Raw genomic sequence first — 24936 nt, forward strand, 5'->3', positions numbered from 1 at the left:
TTTTTTTTTTTGACATCCGGTTCCATGAAGAAATGCCCCTCAAAATGGAATTTCAGATTTTCCCGTTTTTCTTGCCTTTCCGGTCACTTTTTCTTATTTTTTTTTCGTACGAACACGTCGGAGGTCTGGTGGAATGCAACAGTGAAAAAATCATGTCGATCTGTTGACCCGTTCCCGAGCCTATTCGTGACATACAAACATCATTCCATTTGAAAAAAAAATGAATATTTTTTCTTAAAAACGCTATATCTCAGGAACGACGCAAATTATCTTGGGAAGTTAGGCTATTTCGATCGGAAAACGTCTTATCAGGGTGCAAAATGTTCAAAGTCATTGACTGAAAACAGCACGAATTTCAATATTTCTGCACTCAATATTCAAAACAAACATTTTCATTTTCGCTCTTCCTCTTCACACAGTCAGTCATTTCGTGGTCATTGAATATGAAGCCGATCGAGAAACATCTTCAAAATTACCTACGTTTATGGCTACGATTCCCACCAAAAACACTCCACGACAATCAAATGGGACAAGATCTGTGTAAAGTACCATCAAATGTAATCGAAACGTTAATATTTTATCAGCAATTTAACACTTTGTAACTTGTATGCAAATATTCATTGACTTTTATTCAGTTGACAAACGAGGCAAGTGAATGAAAATGGCCGCCCGGTGAACTTCAGCGCGTCTGCTCGAAAATTTTGCGCACTGCGTCTGATAAACACGATGGAATCACATCTAACAATTCAAAATCAAAATATACGTATTTTGGGAAAAATCGATTTTTAGTTTTAAAATTGAAAAATTTGATATCTGGCAACACTGTATCAAAAAAAAATATTTTTTCTGGATTCCCTGAACGATTTCCTTCAAAAAAGCCGAAGGTCGAAAATGTGTGTGTGCAATCGTTTCAATGATAAAAATAAAAGAAAGAGAGGATAATTTTCATATCGGCCAAAACGAGGGGTGTTGCCACGGGCCAAGGCGTGATCCGATCGATCCGATCCAAAATTTGGGTTTTTTCTTTTTCCATCTAAACAAATGTTTCAGCCAAGTTTGATTCAAATCCGTGATGGTCGATTGCAAGCGGTCGGTCACTTGGCGCGGAATGACCCATATAGTAGTTTTATGCATAGTAGATAGGTTATCAAAGTCTTTCCTTTTTATCTCTTTTTTTGTCAACGCCACTAGAGCTCCAATAGAAGCTGAAATGTAAATTAGAATAGCAAATAGTACCAAAAAATGTATGATTACCCCAAAGCTGAAGTGCCTGAAGGGCAGAACACTTAAAATGTAAGAATTGTTCCTGAATCCAAAAAGAAAATGTAAATAAAACGAATTTTAAGTAAGTAAAATAGTTGATTAATACTTAGTTTGGTAACCAACCGCCAGTGCGTGGGAAAGAGTGCTGATTTATGATTTGCTTATGAAGTAATCCCAAAAGTCGTTCCTAAATGAATTCCAGGAAAAGTTCCTGAAAGGATCCCAGAGAATTTTTTGAGGATTGCTGAAAGAAGTTTTTGCCAGGGTTCTTGAAGGATTCCTGGAAGGATCTAAGAAAACATCCCTGAACAAATATCTGAAGGAACTTCGGGAGGAATTTCGCAAGGAATCTGAAAGGAACGTCTGACGGAATTTCGGAAGGAGTTTCTGAAGAAATCTCGGAAAGAGTTCCTGAAGCAACCCTAGAAAGAGCTTCTAGAGGATTCTCACGAGAAATCCCGGATTGAATGACTGGAATTACCAGGAATACTTCCTGGACGTCCAACAAAACTTTTAGGAGAATCTCGGATAGAATCCCTGGTGAATTCACGGAATTCCTTGATACATCCTGGAAGAAGTCTCTTGAAGGCCCAGATGGAATCCTGGAAGGAGTTCCTGTAAGAATCTCAGATGATGTTTTTTTTTTTAATCTCAGAAGGGATTCCAGAGGGAATTTCTGAAGTACCGTAATGCGGAGTCAAATTGATCAATTTAAAACAACTATTTCAAATCACATTGCATTAGTGGAAATTCAAATATCGCAAAAAGAGTTTCTGTAAAATCAGTACCCAGTGGATCTCCATGGAACCATGTGACAGAATTTTGTTCAACAAATTTAAACTTTAAGTTTAATAACTCCATAAATCAAGAAATTGAAAATGCCACTTTGGGGCGAAATTGATTAGCATACAATTAAGCATCGGTTAGAAAGGAAAATTGGCTTCTCCGCTTAATTTTGCTCTTCTAAAACCGAATAACTCGTTAAAACTCTTACAACTAGTGAATTAGACACTTAAAATGCAGAATAAAAATTTGAAATTTCCCCCTAAACGCCCAAAGGTAGGCAATTTCCTCTAATCTTCCGTAACTCGCGCGGCTGACTACCTGCGTCAGCACCACACTCATACTGAGTACAAAAAGCGAGGTTTTTTCAACGTGTTGTACAAAATACAACAGCGCGATCGCTCGTGAGTTAAAATAAGTGATTTCTATCACAGTAAGTGACTATTTCATTAGAAAATGAACTTTTTTTAACTCCAAGGCTCCACAAAAATGTCAAAACAGAAAATTTACGAGAAGTCCTATTGGCAATCGATTGTTTAGTAGCAATTATTTTAGCTAAGTGAGAAATACATTGTAAATTCCTGAAAAAAAATGGCAAAACTAACTTTTTCCTAAAAAAATAAAAGTCTTCACTCATCTCTTGACATCTATGAACTAGATGAGTTAAAAAGTTCAAGATCATTACGACGCTTTGTGGTTCCTAGTATGGAATTACAATGTAGTACCCGAATGATCAATTTCACTCCGCTGATCAATTTGACCCCCTTTTACGGTAACCCCAAGAAGAATCTCAGATGGAGCTCCCTGAGGAATCTCAAGGGGAAATCCTAGGGTGATCCTTGAATAAATATGTGGAGAAACCACGAAAGAAACTCCTGTAGGATCCTCTGGAAAAATTGGTGGGGTAATCCTAGAAGGAATTGCTGGAGGAGTTTTTGAATTAATTTCTAAAGAAAACTTAGTACAGCGCTAGTATCGGTTTTTCCTCATGTCCTTTAAATATCCGGAAACATCTCCGAAAACATCATTTCAATCTTCAAACCGTTTTCAAGTTACATTTTTGGAAATAGAGCAAAAAGTCATACGCCATTTCCAAGTTAAGTAAAGAAAATTGAAAAACAAATAAAATGAAAAATAATTTTGTATAGAATAGAAGCGTATAGAAATTTCATTTGAATTGAAAAAGTTCGTGTCTACCCGATTCATCCGTTGAGCTGTTACGTCAAATAAACGAATTCCAACTTCCATTCTGCTATCGATTTTCCAGCCGCACAGTACCAGAACAAAAAGCGAGAAAATATTTCTAATGATCCAACTTGCAATATTACATGCTCTCAAAATTATTAAATGAAACAATAAAGTAAAAGATAATCTCTTCTATCGACCACTCACGACGCGCGACTGCCGCTTTCCCCGATGTCAATCGGATTTTTCCCTCCGATATCAGCTGGAAGCAATTGCACAAAGGGGGAAATATGAAAATTTATTCGTTTGGCGTATTGCGAGCAATAGAGCAATAAAAACGGATGAGATATCATCGCTGTTACCGCATTAAAGTGAGCGTCGTCGGTCGTAGTCAGTCGTCGTCCTCCTCCCCGACGATGATGATACTTGCAATGTAATCCAGCTATGAGTGCGGATAGGGCGAACCAACCACCAAGTGAAACATTCATGTAAATAGAGAGATAAAAGTTATGTACTTCTATAAAACCAAGCACAGTGACTCACTACTATCTTTCGGTTTGCCCTTCCATGCGGCAACGTGCAGCAACAATGTGAGAGCATGTAATCTTTACGCCAGGATCTACTGGGTGTTCAAGCCATTTCTCCACCCTTACTTGAATTATCCACACTAGCCGGACTCAAATTTTCTCCCTGACTATCATGCTTGCCGTTCGTAGACCGCCAGACGTAAAGCATGCAAAATGAATGAAAAAGTGAATCATGTCATCGTGTGTATATTCTTCACTTCGCAACAGTTAGAGAGCTGAACGTTTTCTGTGCAACTTTGCGATCCAATCATTTCCAATCACATTGTTGACTATTTGTATCGAGTGAATTTCATGTGTTTTTTTTTGTTTTCTCTTTTCTTTACAGTTTTTCGATTTGATTGAACGGAATCCGATAGCGTCATCGAATCTGAAGCTTCGAGCATTAACCATTTTTGCTCCAACGAATCAAGCGTTCCAGCGCTATCTGGGCAACAAAACGCTGGTGCAGTATCACATGTGTAAGTTGTATATGGATTTTACTGTCTACACTACATGATATCTATTTGAAAATGTTTTTGTACAGAAGCATGTTAACCCTAGTCGTAGGGGTCATTATGACCCCTAAACGTGCACTAGGTCAGCGAGGTGAGCGCAAGCTAATGCATGAAGAAGGTTAAGAGTACTTACTTTACTTTCAGTCCTGGGCACCCACGGTGGCGCAGAGGGCAGAATTGACAGATCTCCATCCTGGGCGATTGCAGGCCATCACCTTGACCTGTGGCCATGTCAAATTTCTGTCGACTTACTTGATTTCGTTGCTGAGGCTGCGCTTCTGGGTCTGCCTCTGTTGCTATGTCCTGCTGGGTTTCAATCTAAGGCACCCTACACACTACTCAAACGGTTTGACCAACATTGACTCCGCCCCCAGGTTGGTGGTTGAGTTGGTGCTGTGTTTGACCGTGTGTGATACTGCTTGACGAACCGATTTGGCAGTTCGTCAAACCGATTTGACGGTTGACGGTTTGGTCGGCAAAAATCAAACCAGTTTGATTTTACTCAAACCAACGGTGGGCGGAGCCAATGTTTGACGAACCAATTGTACCGTGTGTAGTGTTGTTGCACAAACACAGTGCGATTTCAAATGGGGGATGATGTTGGTGCAACCAAAGTGACATGTTGGTGCAACACGATTTGGCAGTTCCTCATACGGTTGCAGAAACATTCACTGGTTCGACCAAGGCACCCTACACACCACTCAAACCGTTTGACCAACATTGCCACCGCCCCCTGGTTCGTCGAACCAGCTTATGTTCCTGCAACCGTATGACGAACTGCCAAATCGTGTTGCACCAACATGTCACTGAGGTTGCACCAACATCATTTCCCATTTGAAATCGCACTATGTTTGTGCAACAACACTACACACGGTACGATCGGTTCGTCAAACATTGGCTCCGCCCACCGTTGGTTTGAGTAAAATCAAACTGGTTTGATTTTTGCCGACCAAACCGTCAACCGTCAAATCGGTTTGACAAACTGCCAAATCGGTTCGTCAAACAGCATCACACACGGTCAAACACAGCACCAACTCAACCACCAACCTGGGGGCGGAGTCAATGTTGGTCAAACCGTTTGAGTGGTCTGTAGGGTGCCTAACGCTTGCTTGCAGATTTCGTTTCCGCCCCTACTTAAAGTGTGACCGACCCGCCTCCACTTTCGTTCCCGAATTTCTGACGCTATCGGCTTTTGATGACATCGATGATGGAGCTCCACGTTGGAGAACCAATTTTGAGGCCACCATGCACGAATTATATACCGCAGGCATCTATTGATGAATACCTGCAGCCGTTGTGTGTTCTCCACTGATACACACTAGGTTTCACTGGCGTATAGCAGTACAGATTTCACGTTCGAGTTGAAAATTCGGATTTTGGTGCGTAGGCTAATCTGGTTGAGTTTCCATACATTTCTTAAATTCGCAAAAGCAGCCCTCGCCTTCTTGATCCGTGCACATATGTCGATCTTGGTGCCGCCATCGGCCGCCATTTGGCTAGCAAGATATTGGAAGCTTTCAACATTATCCACTGATTGCCCAGCTACCGTAAAGCAGGAAGGATTGACCTTGTTTACATCCAACGATTTGGTCTTGTTGACGTTGATGGTAAGACCTGCCGCTGAGGAGCGATTGGCAAGATCATCGAGCTTGCTCTGCATATCAGAGCGCCGTTGAGCTAGAAGAGCAAGGTAGCTTCGAGCCTGTTAACACGGCAACTCTGCGCGTTGTTGAAGATCTACCAACAAACAGTTTCGATTTTGGGTTTGTAAACAATAATTGATTATTCACGAGTTGAAAAGTAAGCAACAAATTCAGCTTCCTTTTTGTCTTCAACAAAAAAAAAAATCAAGATCAAGTCCTCGATAGCAGTGTGGAAGGTGGGTGGATCAGGTGGAGCAAGATCTCCCGAGCGTTGGACGTGACCGAAGATGGTGATTGACAGTCACGTACCGTGTTCTATGGCGTAAGACTGTTGATTCAGTTTTATCTTGATTTTGATTTTATAAATACTAAATAAGTGAAAAAAAAAATCAACTACCATACTCTAACATCCATTTCTCTACCGAACTGAATGCAAGGACTTGGCTGGGGCACCGTCATTATCAATTTTGGCCAGTTCCACCCCGTTCAGAAACTACTCCATCAAAACGCAATGTTCTACAAATTAATGAAGTGAGATTCCCATAAAAGGACTTTCCATGTACCCCCTGATATTCACCCTGCCTTTGTGACGCCCAACTCAATTCGACGACTGACAGCGCATCAACCAATTGCGCGTGTTATGAACGGCTCGACTCGGCTCGCCAAAAGAGGGCAAAAATGGGAATCGACAAACGTTGAATGCAGCTGTTAATTTAAATTTTAATTAAACTTTTCCTCTTTCACCTATTCGTCGAATCGCCAATGCAATCCTTTCCCCACCCGTATCCCAACATTCGCGAATCGGCGAATGTGTTCGCTCAGCCCGCGTTGTGAACCCACCATGGTAGGTATACCTAGTTCATCTTTTCTTGAATTTGCTTTTAGGTTTTTATTTTCCTGTGCTGCATCAGTGTTCATTTTGCCCTGGTTCTACATGAATCCCGGCGAGCTCCCACTAATCCGGTTGCCTCGATGTGCATTGAAAGCGAATCGATTTTAATTTTTCAAAAGTTTTTCTTCGCTTTCCCGTACATGGATGGGGTGGAAATGACAGCGATCTCTCTGTGTATGCTATGATAAAGTTTCTATTGGTTTGAATAAATGTTGGGGGAAAATTTGTTTAGAGTATAAATCCTCTTAACAAGCTGAAATAAAAAGTTCTGTGCAATCGCGGAGGCAGTTGCATTGAGTGCTTTTCGATTGCCATCAAGTTTCCACAAGTTGCTGGGGGAGATGGTTTTTTGAATAGTGGAAATGTTTCAATGAGTGATAGTAAAAAGTGGTGGTAAAACAACTGAAAGAGCAATAAAGTTTAGTTTTTTTTTCTAATTTCTTTGTCCACCGTATTGCACCAGTATAATGTAAAACTATGGCAACGCATATTTGAGGAGTTCATGTAGCACAATTGCTAAATGACAAGTCATTCAGCAATCCAATGCATAAGACACTGGGTTCAATTCCTGTTGTGGCTTATTATTTGTGATCAAAATCCATTTTTTCTATTGTCGACGACTGTTGTTTAGCCGTAAGCACTTGCGTAGTTGTACGTTCATCGGTGAACGTAAAAACGGATCCTGATGGGTGAGCTCGTTCCATATAATGTTTGAATTTGGACAATATTTGAACCTATGTTTTTCACTTTTGTTTAACATCTTCTTTTTCCCTGAAAACCATGGGGGGAGGGAATCTGCTCAACAGACACCCGGTAAAAAGTCAAGGTAGTGTGGGGTTGAGGATCGTTTTCTACCAAAAAAAATAATAAAAAAAGCGAAAGCCAGAACTACTGTATTTTTTTTTTTTTTTGACCCCTTAAACAACTTTCCCATGGTTCGTAACATTACTACCCAGACGGATCCGGTCGTGTTCGGTTCCGCCTACCAGCATGTACTTTGTTTTTGAGGCATTCACCACCAGTCCGACCTTTGCTGCTTCGCGTTTCAGGCGGGTGTACAGCTCTTCCACCGTTACAAATGTCGTCCGCAAATCACACAAATTGACCGGATTTTGTGAAAATCGTTCCCCGGCTGTTGGGCCCGGCTCGTCGCATCACACCTTCCAGAGCGATATTGAAGAGTAGGCATGAGAGTCCATCACCTTGTCTCAGTCCCCGGCGAGATGAATGGATAGTTCACCCGAAACCCTTACGCAGTTTTGCACATCGTCCATCGTTGCTTTAATCAGTCTAGTCAGCTTCCCAGGAAAGTCATTTTCGTCCATGATTCTCCATAGCTCTGCGCGGTCGATACTGTCGTATGCCGCTTTGAAGTCGATGAACAGGTGATGCGTTGGGACCTGGTATTCACGGCATTTCTGGAGGATTTGCCGTACGGTGAAGATCTGGTCCGTTGTTGACCGGCCGTCGATGAAACCGGCTTGGTAACTTCCCACGAACTCATTTACTTTAGGTGAAAGACGACGGAAGATGATCTGGGATAGCACTTTGTAGGCGGCATTCAAAATGGTGATCGCTCGAAAGTTCTCACACATTAACTTGTCGCCTTTCTTGTGGATGGGACAGATTATCCCTTCCTTCCACTCCTCCGGTAGCTGTTCGGTTTCCCAGATCTTGACAACTAACTGGTGCAGACAGGTGGCCAACTTTTCCGGGCCCATCTTGATGAGTTCCGCTGCGATACCGTCCTTACCAGCCGCTTTGTTGTTTTTGAGCTGGTGGATGGCATCCTTAACTTCCCTCAGCGTGGGAGTTGTTTCGTTCCCGTCCTCTGCTGCACCAACATAGTCATTTCCTCCGCTGCCTTGGTCCTCCGTGCCTACATTCTCTTCGCCATTCAGGTGCTCGTCGAAGTGCTGCTTCCACCTTTCGATCACCTCACGTTTGTCCGTCAGGAGGCTCCCGTCCTTATCCCTGCAGATTTCGGCTTGCGGCACGTAGCCTTTGCGGGATGCGTTGAGCTTCTGGTAGAACTTGCGTGTTTCCTGTGAACGGCACAGCAGTTCCATTTCCTCGCACTCCGCTTCTTCCAGGCGGCGCTTTTTCTCCCGGAAGAGACGGGTCTGCTGCTTCCGCTTCTGTCTGTATCGCTCCACATTCTGTCGGGTTCCATGCTGCAGCATTACCGCCCGCGCTGCATCCTTCTCCTCCAGAACCGCTCTGCACTCCTCGTAGAACCAATCGTTTCGTCGACTCCGTTCCGTTGTTGATGGCTGCTTTGATTGTACTCCAGCAGTCCTCTAGAGGGGCCACATCGAGCACACCCTCGTCCGGCAACGCTGCCTCGAGATTCTGCGCGTATGCGGTGGCGACATTCGGTTGCTTCAGTCGCTCTAGATCGTACCGGGGCGGCCGCCGGTAATGTACGTTGTTAATAACGGAGAGTTTTGGGCGCAGTTTAACCATCACCAGGTAGTGATCGGAGTCGATATTAGCGCCACGATAGGTCCTGACGTCGATAATGTCGGAGAAGTGCCGTCCATCAATCAGAACGTGGTCGATTTGCGATTCCGTTTGTTGTGGTGATCTCCAGGTGTAACGATAAGGGAGGCTGTGCTGGAAGAAGGTGCTACGAATGGCCATGTTCTTGGAGGCGGCGAAATCGATGAGGCGTAGGCCATTTTCGTTCGTCAGCTGGTGGGCGCTGAACTTTCCAATCGTCGGTCTGAATTCCTCCTCCTGGCCTACCTGAGCGTTTAGATCCCCTATGATGATCTTGACGTCGTGGTTTGGGCAGCGGTCGTACTCGCGTTCGAGCTGCGCGTAAAATGCGTCTTTGTCATCATCAGTGCTTCCGGAGTGAGGGCTGTGCACGTTTATTATGCTAATGTTGAAGAATCGGCCCTTGATCCTCAACCTGCACATTCTTTCGTCGATCGGCCAACAACCGATCACGCGCCTCTGCATGTCGCCCATCACTATAAAAGCTGTTCCCAGCTCACGTGTGTTGCCGCAACTCTGGTAGATGGTATGATTACCTCTAAACGTTCGCACCATAGATCCTGCCCAACACACCTCCTGCAGCGCTACGATTCCGAACCCGCGGTCCTTCAGTATATCGGCGAGTATGCGGGTGCTCCCGATGAAGTTGAGAGATCTGCAGTTCCACGTACCGAGCTTCCAATCGCAAGTCCCTTTTCGTCGCTGTGGTCGTCGCCATTGGTATCGGTTCGCATTCTTCTCTTGTTGATTTTCCGGTGCTAGTCTTTTTTACGGCTGGCTCGCAGGGCCTGACACCAACCCACTAACCCAGGGAGCTAGGCTTACCTTCCCGGAAGCTACAGGTTCTGCATTGGCATTTCCTCCAACTACAGTGCTAAATAGCTAGGCTCGAGCGCCAGTCTTCGCCGGGGGTGGTGTTTGCTCCTTAACTATGTTTCAGTTTTTCCTCCCATTTGTACGGCCCCGTCTCTATCGAAATCGGCACAGAAATTTGGTTCAGTATTTCGATTTCATGGTAATAAAAGCAATATGATGAATCACATATTGACCCAAAAAAGCTACCGAAGCCCCAGTGTGTAAAAAAATTCGATTGTTTCTATGCTTCGTTTCAACTCAAGAACGGGTTTGTAGAACTCCTTTACTATTTTTTTTTTCTGTTTTGCTTTTTTCCTTTAGATAAAACATGACGGTGCGGGAAAATGGATCGTTTTCATAGTATCGTAATCTTTACAAAATGGGAAGAAGGGGCACGAATTTCACCACCCAATCCGACCTAAAGCATCCAGAACATTCGGCATTCATCCGCATCCGCAAAATTTCATCAGGACAAATTTAATTATATTTCTTTAACTTAGCCGAAAATGAAATCCTTCATTCTTCAAGTCCCACAAAAAGCATTATTCCCAAGCACACAAAACACAAACAGCTTCCCAAAAGCTTAACCCTCCACCGCAGAGAGGAATCTTTTAATTTTACACTTCTTCACCGCACCGCATCGCACCGGGATCCCGCCCGCCGCGTAACAGTTGACGATGCGTGAACGTTGCAAAATTCAAATTCCGTTTTGTTGTTTCACCAGACCATGTACTGTACGTATGTACAGCAAGTAAAAGGCAACAGAAAGGTATCCACTTTCATCCAACCCAAGGAAGGACAGCTGCCTTGCTTGTCTTCCAAGGGAGAATAATTCATATTACTCTCCTCCATTTCTGGCTCCAGTCGTCCGTCGTTGAACCATTCTGTTCATCTTGCTTTTTGGTGGTGACTGCATGGTATGGCTCGGTACTACCATTCAAATTCTTAAGATATGGTGGGGGATACGAGAGAATTCTACTTACTTGGTGGGCCGCTTTTAGTACGGTGCCAAATGTTACAACGTCCCAGATTTGCTTTAGGTACACACTACTGACTGACTGAGGTGAAGAAGAATTAAAGTCAGATTTTGAAACATGTATTTTCTGTGTACAACGAATTGAGCATGCCTACGGATATAAGTTTTCTGCTAGTTCTAGTTCTGCTAGGAAAACGTATAAAATTTACTCGCTGCATAAATAACATTACGTCTAGCGATTATGCACATGCTTCAGCTTTGCTGATTGATAACTAGTAAAATTCAAAGGCTTTCCCCAATTTTTTTTCGTGTGCAGGGTTCAAGATGATGCATTTTGCATCCCTGAAAATAAATATTATAGCTACGAAGGTTATTTTCAGTGATGCAAAAAAAAAACTTGAGAAGAAAATAGCGTACATGTACTTGTAGTTATTTTTAGGCAACCAAGACCTTATTTATGAAATGAAATCAACAATAATCAAAGAACACATCTGTCGTTGAGAAAAATGGAAAAGGCATCGGCCTGAATTATCATTTATTTAAATTATGCTTTATTGTCCTAGCTACTCCTATGGGAGGAAAACGAATTTTCTACCCAGTTGAACACTCACAAGAGTGTAGTAAAATTGAAAGTGACACACGTAAGAATAACCTCCTTCCCAGAAACGAAAATCCTACCACTCAATCTTCAGAATAAAACGTATGCAATTGCAAAGACGTCTGCATTGGCAGAGTCTGCGCTGAATACATTTGTCATCTCGTCATACTCTGCACCGTAAAACACCATATAGGGTATGTGTACCACCAGTAATCTTACGCTCCCATTCTCATCCTATTCGAAAACAAGCGATTACGGCACCCGGTTGATACCGTACTTTTTGTTTTCATGGGTGCTCACTTCTAACAAAAAATGCAAAAATAAGAAACAAAACAAGCAGCGCTTCAATCCTTTGTTTTTCGTAGGATGAAAATGGCAGCCACATGCTTAATAAGGAAACCAATACCCTAGACGAAGAAAGCATATGATAATGTTGCGAACATCTTGGCTCTTTCACTAGATACCGCAAAAAGCAACTGCTTCTATTCTTCTTGCTTTAAAAAAATCCTAAGGATACGGGAACTGCTCGAAGAATTTTATTAAAACAAAAATTCCGTTTTTTTCTCTTCCCTTCCTCAGCTAATGTCGCTACTTCACTGGAACAGCTGGGCCCAATAATAACGTCGGATTACGATGGGAATCCACCCATTTATGTGACCCGGAAGCGCCAACCCAACGGAAGCGAGGACATCTATGTCAACAATGCCAAAATTATCCGCAGCCGGTCCAACGTGCAGCTGGCGAATCAGTACGGGAAGAAACAGGTACGTTGTGCGCGAACGATAGAGCGAAATTGTACCATTTTCATACATTGAGTTTAGCTTGAACCGTAATTGACGCAGTCCACCGTGACATTACAACGTTTTGGCGCCTTTTCGGGCAGATTTTTCACTATAACTCATAATTACGACCATAAACCTCAAATATTTTTTTCATATTCGGATTCCTTGTAAAATTTGCAGTAAATATATGATCAGTAGGACATTTCGTTTTCATTGGAAAAGCTTGTTCAAAATGAGAATAAGTAGTGTTCAGTTTGACAGCAGCCAAACTGAAGCGCAAACAGAAGCGTCTAGCAGTGGCGGTGATAGTTTGCCAAACGAGAGCCCCGTCCATCCATCAAGTATCAGGTATTAGAAGGTCGGCTCCAGAGGCACGTTCTCCTTTATTTGGGAAATGTGTGCCATCGCCATGAAGACGAGCCTATTCATCATTTACCTGACGAAGATGGAGAGGAAAATGATAGGACAGGGGAAAGGACAGGTAAGGGAATAGGATCGTCATACAAGCAAGAACGTACGACAATGGGTTCACATAGCGAACCTGAAAAGGACACTAATAACGCATAAGTATACCACAATGGGTTCAAACAGCGTCCTGAGAAGGACAATGTGATAACGCATTAAGCGTAAAGAGAGTCTATTGCTCTTTACAACAGCGGATCAAGAATAACAAAACATCCTGCAGATACAGGTTTCTGAAGTCAGTTTCGCTTAATAAGTGTTTTCCGAGTACTCGGAAACGCAGTTGCGCAAAAACTGGACAGTTACATATTAAATGATACGAAGTTCCATAATCGGATTCACAGCTATCACATGCAAATGAATCAGCTTGCTGAATATTCGTCATGTGATAGTTGAGTCGGCAGTGGCCAGTCAATGCTTTGACCAGAATGCTGCAATTCTGCTTTGACAGATTTGTAAGATACTTCGCCACCCTTGGAGATGGCTCAGTACAATACAATTTGGTTTGACGACATGACTCCAAACTATTCCAGTATTGTCTGTGTTGAGTAGCAGCCCAGGAGTGAATCTGAAGCTTTACCCAACACTTCGATATAGGAATAGCTAGCTCAGGGCCAAAGATGTCATGTGATGCTCCAGTGCGAGCTAACTCATCAGCCAATTAATTTCCAGCGATGGAAGAATGGCCAGGTACCCATACAAGATGAACAGCGTTTGCTGAATTCAGCTCCTCGATTTGAGTTCGACAAGCGATAACTATCTTCGACCTAGAGTTGGCCGAAGCAAGTGTTTTAATAGCAGCCTGGCTATCTGAACAGAAGTATATTACTTTGCCCATTACGTGCTGCTGAAGTGCTGATTGCACTCCGCACAAAAGAGCAAAGATTTCGGCCTGAAAAACGGTGCAGTGTCAACCAAGTGAGTAAGACTGATACAGCCTTAGCTCACGAGAATAAACACCAGCACCTGCTCGACCTTCAAGAACAGTGTAACATACGATGCCGTCTGATATACTTCTTTCCAGATATCCAGATGTCCACTCTTCCCGAGAAGGGAATTTCGTGGAAAATGTCCTATATGGAAAATAACAAGCAATTGTAAGATCACTTGGAGCAAGGACAATTTTGTCCCAATTCACCAAAAGTGAATACAACGAGGTGTGTGTTGATGTGCGGTTCACAGGAGTTTCCTCTAGTAGACCGGGTACCCGTAGACGGTAAGTGCAAGAAAGTGCTTCTTGTTTGAGATGAATGTGTAGTGGAGCAACGTCAAAGAGAACTTCTAGCGCTGCCGTGGGAGTTGAAGAGAACGTTCCTGACATCGCCATTAAGCACATCCTTTGGAGATGGCCTAATTTTGATTGCATCGTTCTCATTTCGCCCTTTTGCCACCACACAAAACATCCATAGGCGAATATTGGCCGAACAACAGTTGTGTAGATCCATTTGATAAACTTGGGTTTTAGACCCCAAGTTGTACCAAAGATTCGCCGGCATTGCCCGAAGGCCATACAAGCTTTCTTGATTCTGAACTCAATATGAGGTGTCCAGGAAAGCTTGTAATCAAGAATGACTCCAACGTACTTTACCTGTTCAGTCACATCGATTTCAGAATCAAAGAGACGCAAAGGTCGAACGCCATTACGGTTTCGCCTTTCCGTAAAAATAACAATAGATGTTTTACTCGGATTAACCGAAAGGCCATACTGGCGACACCAACCCTCAACTACCTGAAGGTCACTTTGCATCAGGTCGCAAAGGGTGGTTATACACATACCAACTAACAATGCTAGGTAGTCGTCGGCAAAACCATAAGTAGGAAAACCGCTATTATTGAGTTGCCTCAATAGCGTATCTGCTACGAGATTCCACACAAGCGGTGACAAGACTCCCCCTTGGGGGCATCCGCAAACACTCAATTTCCTAATCCCTGCTAGACGCAATGTCGAGAAGAGATATCGGTTTTTGAGCATTTGATGAATCCAATTGGAAATCATTGGAGATATACCATGACTCCGTGCGGCTTCCAATATGGCATCGAAAGGCACGTTGTCAAAGGCACCCTCGATATCTAAGAAAACACCCAAACAAGATTGCTTTTGAGCGAATGCTTTCTCGATATCGTAAACAACCTTGTGTAAAAGAGTCACAGTGGACTTACCAGATTGGTAGGCATGTTGGTGTGGAGCTTGGAATTATTGTGGACAAGCGGGTGCCCCCAGGAAGTAACTTGTGTTTATCTTTTGACGTTCGCGAAGTGATGACGCGACGACCGTTTGCGCGCCTACTAGGATTGCTTGATGTGCATTTGGCAGACCATGTGCTACCAGCGTTCATTGGAAGACTAGTCGAACAACAATGCTGATTCAATACCACACATCCTCCCTCTTCTCAGGATTTTTTTTTCGATCCATTTTAACATCAGCCTTCCACAGTTGTTCATGTTTTGATGTTGTTGCTGTTTTATTTAATTTGTAGGGGTAGTCAAACAGTCGAAAATTTATCCACATTTTGCTTACTGGTTTTCAGCTATTTATTTATACTTAAAAACAGCATACTATTGCAACTGCTGCACTCTGCTCACCTAAAATATCAAATGGAGACAAATTTTGACACGTCTGTACATAAAACCGCTTTTATGAACTTATACTTAAATTCGCAGACCCTGCAGTAAATATCAAACAAAAAAGGAATCGTCAGAAGTTGGGGACACTTCAACACGTTGCTCTCATAAATAGTTTCTATTTTTTTTTGTCGTGTTCGCTTGCACAGTCATGTTTAATTAATGCAATCTTTAATCGTTAAACAAATTTCTGTTATATTCATCTCGACAGGACAACAGATGTAATGTTAGTCGTAAAACCTTTTTCTTACTGTCGTAAATCGTATAACACGCATGTATACACTTACAGAACCGATTCAATTGTTAAGCAAACCAAACGTTGTCATGAAAACACAGAAATGCGTAAGAAATGATTTTCAAACTTTTTTTTTTGCCTTTACTCTCACAAGCGACATTTTTTTTTTCATCGCTTAGACCTATGCAGATTCATTGTGTCAGTTTTGATGTTTTTAATAAGAAAAATGTCGGTATCTTGTTTTTTTTATACTACCAAATATTGACGATTATCTCAAACCAGAACAAACTGTTCAATTTTGTACCGCCGAGTAATGGTATGAATCATTTTCACGCCATAATGCTTGTGAGCGATCTAGCATGGTAATCTTTAGCGCATACAGATGCGCAATCTACGCAAAATTATTTTACACTGATAAGCGTTCCTTGTGGCGAGTTTTGGCAGGAAAAACATCGCCAAATTGGCCACGCTACAGGGCCCAAAAGTAAATAAATCAAGCAAAGTTTTTCAATGATTCAACCAACAATAAAACATTCGTTTAAGGAGAGCAATATCCAGACAATTTTCTAGACTCACCCCTGCCTAGGCCGTTTGCTCTGGGCATCCGATCATCCGAATCACTTTCCACTTACACTCACTTTTTCACACACTCCAGAAAAACTGACCCGCACTAAAACAAACGAGCTCCGGGTCTGCACCTGCTTGCCATCATCCAGAAGATTTGCCATTCTCCTGGCAGGATCGCCAAATGTGGAGCTTGGAATTATTGTGGACAAGCGGGTGCCCCCAGGAAGTAACTTGTGTTTATCTTTTGACGTTCGCGAAGTGATGACGCGACGACCGTTTGCGCGCCTACTAGGATTGCTTGATGTGCATTTGGCAGACCATGTGCTACCAGCGTTCATTGGAAGACTAGTCGAACAACAATGCTGATTCAATACCACACAGTTGGTTCACATGAAGAGGCACGTTGGCCAGATGAACATCACGGATGTGATGATCCACAATGCGTTCTAAGCATTTCAGAAGAAAAGAAACCAAACTGATAGGTCTGACACTCTTTGCTTCTGCATACGACGTACGATCCACTTTCGGAATAAACTTTACAGTAATATCCCGCCAGGGTTTGGGAATATACCCTGTAGCAAAACTGCAAACAAGTATTTTTTTCAAAACATGTTTGATATGATCAAATCCCTTCTGAAGCAAAATAGGATAAATCCCATCTGCCCCAGGAGATTTGAAAGGAGCAAAGCTATTAAGTGCCCACTCAATCGATTCAATAGTTACAATACTCCGAGCCGAAGCTAAAGAACTACAAGAAAAGACATCAGGTTCATCCGAAGATGTAATATCCACACATCCAGGGAAGTGTGTGCTGAATAAGCATTCCAGAACTTCCTCATCAAAGCAAGTCAGATCGCCATTTGGCAAACGAAGTTCGTTCACTCGGAAATCCTTAGATTTCGCATGGATTTTATTTAACCGACTGACTTCACTCAAACTGGAAACATTTGTACAAAGGTTTTTCCAGCCGGATCGTTCAGCAGACCGGAGAGCTTTCCTGTAAGCCTTGCGAGCCGACCTGAAAGCCTCCGAACCAGCCGAACGTCGTCTGTTCCAACTCTTTCTACATTGTTTCCTGAGTTCCACTAAGGGGTTCCTCTTGTGATCTTCACAGACCGTAGAGGGCATGCTTCTTCAAAAGCTTCCATGATAAGGGCGTTGTAGTATCAACGGCATCATCTAAATCACTTGGAGTGTCAATGGATGGTGAGTATCCATGAAATTTGGTCGCAACCAAATCAGTAAAAAGATCCCAGTTTGTTGACCGGGGATTCCTGAAACGCAATATTTGCGAAGTAACATTTAAATGTTCAAAAACGATGTAGCGATGGTCAGATAAATATTCTTCATCTGACACATGCCAATTGGTCAGCTCGTGACTAATTCTACTAGAGCAAAGCGTTATGTCTAACACTTCCTCTCTAGCAGATACCATGAAGGTTGGACGGTTGCCTATGTTAAGTAACGCAAGATCTGTACTACTTAAGTACTTCATCAAACTGGAGCCTCTCAAGTTAATGTCTGAGCTGCCCCAGATGATATGGTGAGCATTAGCATCACTGCCAACAATTAGCGGAAGGCCTTTTGAAGTACAGTATGCGATGACTTGTTTGAAAGCATCCGTATGGGATGGTTCATGATGCGGTAAATACACAGAACAATAGACGTATTTCCTGTTGAGGTTTCCAACAGATACATCAGTTGTGATAGTTCAGAGATGAGTGTAGCAACTATTGCGTTGTTGACAAGCACACAGGCTCGAGGCATGACACTTGAGTTTGCCATTTCATGTTTACTGAAATTAGCAAACACCGGGTTCACAAGGTTTCCTAGATAGAAATTCCCCTTATGGAAGTAAGGTTCTTGGGCCAAGGCCACTTGGGCTGAACCATTTTGTATAAGTCTGCAAAGATTTATTGTTGCTGTTCTTTTATGCTGAAGATTGATCTGAGCTATTCTAACCTTAGCCACTATCCAAACAAGGCAAGATTAAACTCTTCGCAACAACAGCGCAACAAAGAACAGCAGCAACAAAACCAGATCGGTATCGATTGGAAAACGCCAAAGGCGAAGATACACAGAAAACACTGTGTTCGCGCAACACTACAATATATACAATTACCCTACTAAGTACCTCACATCCATTGTAATACACATCACACACAACTAGCAGTCAAATAAACAGTATCAAGTATGCCTCCGCCATGGCCACAAGAAATATCTGTCGTTTTATTTATTCAACCACAACGTAGGAAATATCCCTGGCCGATGTGCCAACACACTGTGTAAATCGCATAATGCGAAACCATATAAGTGAAAATTTAAACTAATTATCAACATCTACAGAATCCCGCCCTTATTTAGCCTCAAGTGAGACTAATGAAGGGCAGCCGATTGTCTCGGAGAAACACAAGGTCCACTGCACCGTTGCTCCGGTTAGCGCAGTCCACGAGTAATATAACAACAACGGGTCAATCAGTATATTTTGATTTCGTAGCTGAGGTGGTTTGTTTCTTAAAATAGACCGGCAATGCAAAGGAATGTTTAATCTTACATACATCCCAGTGTACATGCAACAAACGTCTTGTTGTGAGAAAAGGAAACTACATATTTTGTACTACCATTTCATTGTTCCTGCAATCGCACTGGTTTGGTGGTTATACTTCCAGCTACTCTTGCGTGCTACTTCACAGCTTGCTAACATTCTGAAAAAGCCTGGTAAACGTCTACCGGGATAAACATGCTCCTGACTAAAGCCAAAGTAAATACAAGCGCTGGGAGGCAAAATTTATACTTAAAAATGTTATAAGCAGATGCTTGCGAACAAAGAAAAACTCGAGAGAGAGTAGAAAAAAAAGTGTACATTCAAGCAAACAGGGTTAAGTGCGTCTACCATCTTTTCCCCGTTGCGTTGGTTGGTGCAATCCCACCAAGGCGGAACCGAAAGTTTCAAGTGCTTCAATTTGCCAGGCAGTGTAAGTTTTCTTTCCCACTGACGAGAGGGCATTTGTAAGTTTGCGGCAAGTTGGCACAAATTAAATAATGTTTAACGCTGTTGGGGAAATACCCCTTTGGGTGGGATTTTCTCAGAATTGTTCATGGGGAACTCCCATATTGTCACAAGAATTAATTCTATTCGACTTTTCTTATATCTACGCAATCTTATTTGAACTGATGTTTGCGCTCGGGATCTGTCTTATATTTGAACATTAGATAAGCCATTAACTGAGCTTTGTATCAAATTAGAAACGATGTACTATTGTGTAGACATTTGTCATGCTTGTTCGAGTAACACATATAAATATGAAGCAATTTTCTACATTCTTATAGTGTATCATTTAGCACTCTTCGCCAAAACAAAAGAAGTGTTTGCGTGAATTGACTGAAGAGAGGTTCGCAAATTTAATTTGTTCCCGGTTGAGGAAAATCAAATATTTATACCAACCGCCCAAGCACAAACGCACCAATTTCGTGCCACCACTATGGGTACTGTGAGGCTCCTTTTCATTTTGGGTGGTGTTTTCCGGCCCGCACATCCAGAACAGGGGGCAAGAAATAACAAAACATCCTAAATTGAATCAGGAGAGAGCACAGATCAACAGGAAAGCAGAGGAAAGCCGGAACTGTCCGTCTGCGTCAGGTCGAAACCGAGAAAACACAAGACAAACAAATCCGGAGTGCCGAAAGTCAAGGGCACAAAAGAAGAGTTTGTGGGTGGTTCGTAGTGAATGTTTGCTTTATGTGGGGAAAAAACGGCAGCCGGAAATGGCCTAGCTATTAAGTGCTCATTTTCCCTTGATTTTCCGTAGGTATTTTGTACCTAGCCTAATCATCCATTTGATGCGAGAGGAAAAGGATCTTGCTCGGGTGTTGAATGAAATGGACCACACAGAAAGTTCTTCTGTGATTAGGATAATGCGATTTGGATTAGATTTTTTATGAGTTGGTGAAAAGCACTATTCTTGACAACGGCTCTAGTCTTCTATATAGAAACATCATGTTTTATGGAGCACAATTATGTAAACCGAGATGAAAATTAATGGTTTGAAAGCATCAACCCAGTATGAAGTTTTTTTTCATTTCAGTGTCCGCAGCATCTGTGCAAAATTTGGATGCGATTGGTTGCTTCCCCATGCTCCACTTTGCAATTATTATTTATATATTATAGGAGAATTTACTTTTTTGCCTTTTTCTCATGATGGTTTCTACAAAAAAAAAATAATCTTTGCCACTCTACGGAATCACCTCAACACATTAAATCGACGTCATTTACATAGAAGCAAAGTCCTACACCTGTTGATCATTTGACGCAAAACGCAATTATGTGGCAAATGTTCGATCATTATAGCACTTGACCCATCGCTACCCAGAAGTAATAGCGATAAAGCAGATCCATAAAAAAGGCATTACCACCCACGGCCCCCAGCTTTCCCATGTCTTTTTCTCTCTCGTCCTTGCTCTGCAGTGACATGCAAACACTCGAATGAATGAAACCCAAATGAATATCATGAATAAATCATCACTTACACGCTTCGTTGCCCAACTTTTCTCACTTTACCTACGGTAATGTGCTGCTGCTATGCTGGTGACTAACGTTCTGTTTTCCATCTCTGTTTCAGGTGCTGCACATAATTGATGACGTATTAACACCCTTGACTGCCAATCCATCAACCTCGTTCGAGATATACAATCCGGACGCCTATCAATTCATCCTGCATGCCGAAAATATGGACATCAGTCAGCATCGAATTCGGTAAGTGCTCTCCTGTGTGCGCAGAAGATCGTGCCTGCCCGGCACGGCCCATCCTAAATGTGGGGCATTAGTCTCTTACATCATCTGGTATTCATCGATAATTTTCCACTTATCTTTTGGCGGATGTCCTTCCCATGCTTACTTGCAGCTCGTTCCGGCACAAAATGACGATGGCCAAAAAAGAGGACATTTACCGTGCGGTCGGCGGTCATACCTTTCTCATTCCGGTCGAGGAAGGTTTCAAGGTAATGTATGGGGAAGTTAGGGGATGGATTGGGGTGTACATCAGACCTTCACATGTTTGAAGAAGACTTTATTCTTTGATGGTTCAAATATGAAAATTGATTTTTGTATATTTTTGGGGGTTTTCTCTTTCCTTATCTATTTTTCTTGATGTGTCATTCTCAAGGGGATGCAGCCTTCTTCTCGACCTAGGGTTCTGTGAGCACTTCCACAGTTACAAACTGAAAGCTTTTTGCTACATGACAATTTTTCCTTATTTTCTGCCTTACGTATATTGTATGGCAAGTTTCAACATATTCTCCAGGGGTTTCCAGCCCTTGTACCGCACTGCCCTTGTTGCACTTCGAAATTTTCACACTAAAACTGCTCATCGTTAAAAGGACCTGTCCATAAACTACGTAGACTCTTAAGGGTTAAGAAGTGGATCTGGTGAAAGTCTACGGTCCATACAAATTCCGAAAGTTTTGCATGAACGAAAATCTACGAATGGGGAAGGGAAGATGGCCAAAAATGAGTCTACGTAGTTTATGAACAGCGCCAAATATGTATGTAGGTCCTAATCATCACAACAAAAATGTGTAACAGTTACACGTTAACAAATTCCATCCCTTGCCTACAGAAAATCAATAAATTTGAAAAAATTCTTGCACGGTAATCTACGTGAACTAAAAAAATATTTATAAAATGAGAAAAGTGGATCTTTCAAAAAATCACTATTTAATGTTTGATTATTATTATTATTAATATTTATTAAAGACACTTATGTTTGAGTTGATCTTTGGTTACCTCAAAGGATCACGAAAATTATCTGGATCTTTCCTGAAATCTACCACAGAGCTCATCAGTAACAATAATTTTATCCGGCTATATCAACATCAAAACCTTACAAAAAATTGTACAGATATCCTAGTTCAAGTGACATCGAGAACAGGCTGTGTTGCACACCTCCAACCGGCTTAGTCAGTAGGCTCTTAATTTGTATGTTTGCCGATATTTCAGTTTGACGAACCCTCGCTCGCACAAGCCTTTGACGAAGCACCAAAGTCTTCATATATTTAGATTTTCTCAGATTGCGCGAAAGCAATACTACTCTGGTGACCGAGTGTTGCACCCATCTGCTTCTCGCACAGGTCGTCCAATTATGTGCAAGCCACGTTCTTTACATAATGGCCAACTTTGACATCCTGTAACTATTGGCGTAGCTAGAGGGTGGATTCTAAATTAATCCGGTGGATTCTAAATTAATCCGCAGGAATACCTGGAGGAAACCCCGGAAGAATCCCTAGAGGAGTTCCAGGAGGACTTACTGCTGAAATTCCTGGGAGAAATCCTGAGAAATCCCTGGATGAATTTATGGAGGATTCCCTACAGGAATTCTGGGAGGAATCCCTGGAGAAATTTCTGAAGAAACCCCTTGAGAAACTCCGGGAGGAATCATTAGAGAAATTTCTTGAGATATTTTTGGAAGAATCCCTGGGAAATTCTTAGAACAGTCCCTGGAGGAATCCCTGAAGCAATTTCTGGAGGAATCTCAGGGAAAATGCCTGGAGGAACTTCTGGAAAAAATAATGTAGAAATTCCAGAAGGAATTCCTGAAGAAATCCATAGAGGAATTATTTGGGCACCTCCGAGAGACTATCCCTTTAGGAATTCCTTGAGCAATCCCTGAATAAAATTCTGGAGGAATCTCTTGAGGAACTCTGGGAGGAATCCTTAGAGGAATTTCTGAAGAAATCCCTATACAAATTCCTAGAGGAATTCTCTGAGGAATTTCTGGAGGAATCCTTGGGGGAATCACTGGAGAAAAAATTCCTGCAGGAAACCCTGGAAGACTTCTCGTTGGAATCCCTGAAAACAATCCTGAAGTAATTACTAGAGAAATTCCTGTAGGAATTTCTATTGGAATTTACGAAAGAATTTCTGGAGGAATTCCTGGATCTATTTCCGGAGAAATGTTGGGACAATTCCTGGAGGTATTCTTGGTAGAATTCCTGGAGGAGTCCCTGGGGAAATTCCGAGATGAAATCCTGGAGGAATGCCTGGAAGAATACATATCTGGAATCCCAGCTAACACCAAGTCTTATATGATGTTGAATAGGATGCTTAAGTGGAGGTCATATGCGTACATGCTTCCATTTAACCGCGTGTAAAGTGTGCGTATATCGCCTTCACTTTTGCATCCTATTCAACATCATATGCGATCATGTGTAGACTGGGATAATTCCTCGATAAATCCTTGGAGCAATTCCTGGGGAAATTTCTGAAGGAATGTTTCCCAGGAGTTTCCTGAAGGAGATAATCTCCACTGGGCATCCAATTAATTTACTTTACCAATTTTCCCTTCCATATGTAATTTATTTTTCAAATTTCATAATAACTCAGCTCATGTTTATTGTTCCGTAATAAATTTTCAATTGTTGCCAGTTGCAGAGCTGAGTTAGTAGCGTCCATTGCCAGGAGTCTCAGGAATGAGGCTTTTGGTATGGGGAAAAGTGGCGGGTAAAAAAAAGTAATCCTTGAAGAAATTTCTGGAGGAATTCCAGAGGAAATTCATGTAGGAATCCATGGAGGGATTCTTAGAATAATGCCTGGTATAAATGCTGGGAGGTGGATTTCGTGGAATGATTCCTGGAGAAATTGCCGTAGGGATCAACTCCTGAAGGATTTTTTGCAGGAATTCCTTGGATAGTTTCTGGTGGTATTCTTAAATCTATTCTTGGAGGTGTCTCTGAATAAAATCCCGGAAGAATCCCTCTCCTAGAGGAATGCCAAAAGGTATTTCTTGAAGAAGGGAGGAACTCCTAGAGCAATCCCTAGACGATTCCTTAGAGAAACTCCTGAAAGGATGCCTGGAAATATTTCTGGAGAATGCATGGGGGAATTTCTAGAGAAAATCCTTGAGAAATTTCCAGAGAAACTCCTGGAGTAATCCTTGGAGGAATCCGTAGAGGAATCCCTGGAGAATTTCCGTAAGGAATTGATGAAGAATTTTCAGGTAGAATCCCTGGAAAAATTCCTGGGGGAATCCCTGGTGGAATCTCTAGAGGATTTCCTTGCGGTATCACTAGAGGCGTACTTGGAGGAATTCCTGGAGGAATCACTAGCGTATTTTTTAGAATAATTCTGGACGAATCCCTGTAAGAGCTTTTATTTCTCTGAAAGAATTCCCAGAGGAATCCTGGAACAATTCCTCATAGAATTTCTCGAGGCATTCCTAGTGGAACCCCAGAAAGAAATCCAAGGATCAATTTCTGTGGAAATTCCAGAAGGAGTTTCTGAAGAAGCATTGAAGAAATCTCTACAATTCTGGAGGAAATCCTGGAGGAATCCTAAAAAGAGTACCCAGAGGCAGAGATGGCATGCACCTCAGAGCGCTAAGTGAGAAGATAAAAAATACACATTACACACAGCCTGCATGATGAGAAAGAAAGCCTGCATGCGTGTAAAGAATTATCTTCTGCGTGGTCCGACTGCACGCGCTCGGTATCGTTGTC

General features: G+C 42.3%; 1 protein-coding gene across 5 annotated transcripts in view; it reads left to right on the top strand.

Annotated features, from left to right (window-relative positions):
• Positions 1-24936, top strand: part of LOC109425028 (fasciclin-1) — a 622197-nt gene that overhangs the window by 496351 nt on the left and 100910 nt on the right. For all 5 annotated transcript variants that reach the window (XM_029861778.2, XM_062845587.1, XM_029861781.2 and 2 more), the window contains 4 exons: positions 4144-4276; positions 12358-12542; positions 21066-21199; positions 21348-21444. In XM_029861778.2, the coding sequence (XP_029717638.2) occupies positions 4144-4276; positions 12358-12542; positions 21066-21199; positions 21348-21444 (549 nt within the window). The remainder of the gene's footprint in view (positions 1-4143; positions 4277-12357; positions 12543-21065; positions 21200-21347; positions 21445-24936) is intronic.

Source organism: Aedes albopictus, chromosome 1 (genome assembly GCF_035046485.1).
Source record: "Aedes albopictus strain Foshan chromosome 1, AalbF5, whole genome shotgun sequence".
Lineage (NCBI taxonomy): Eukaryota > Metazoa > Arthropoda > Insecta > Diptera > Culicidae > Aedes > Aedes albopictus.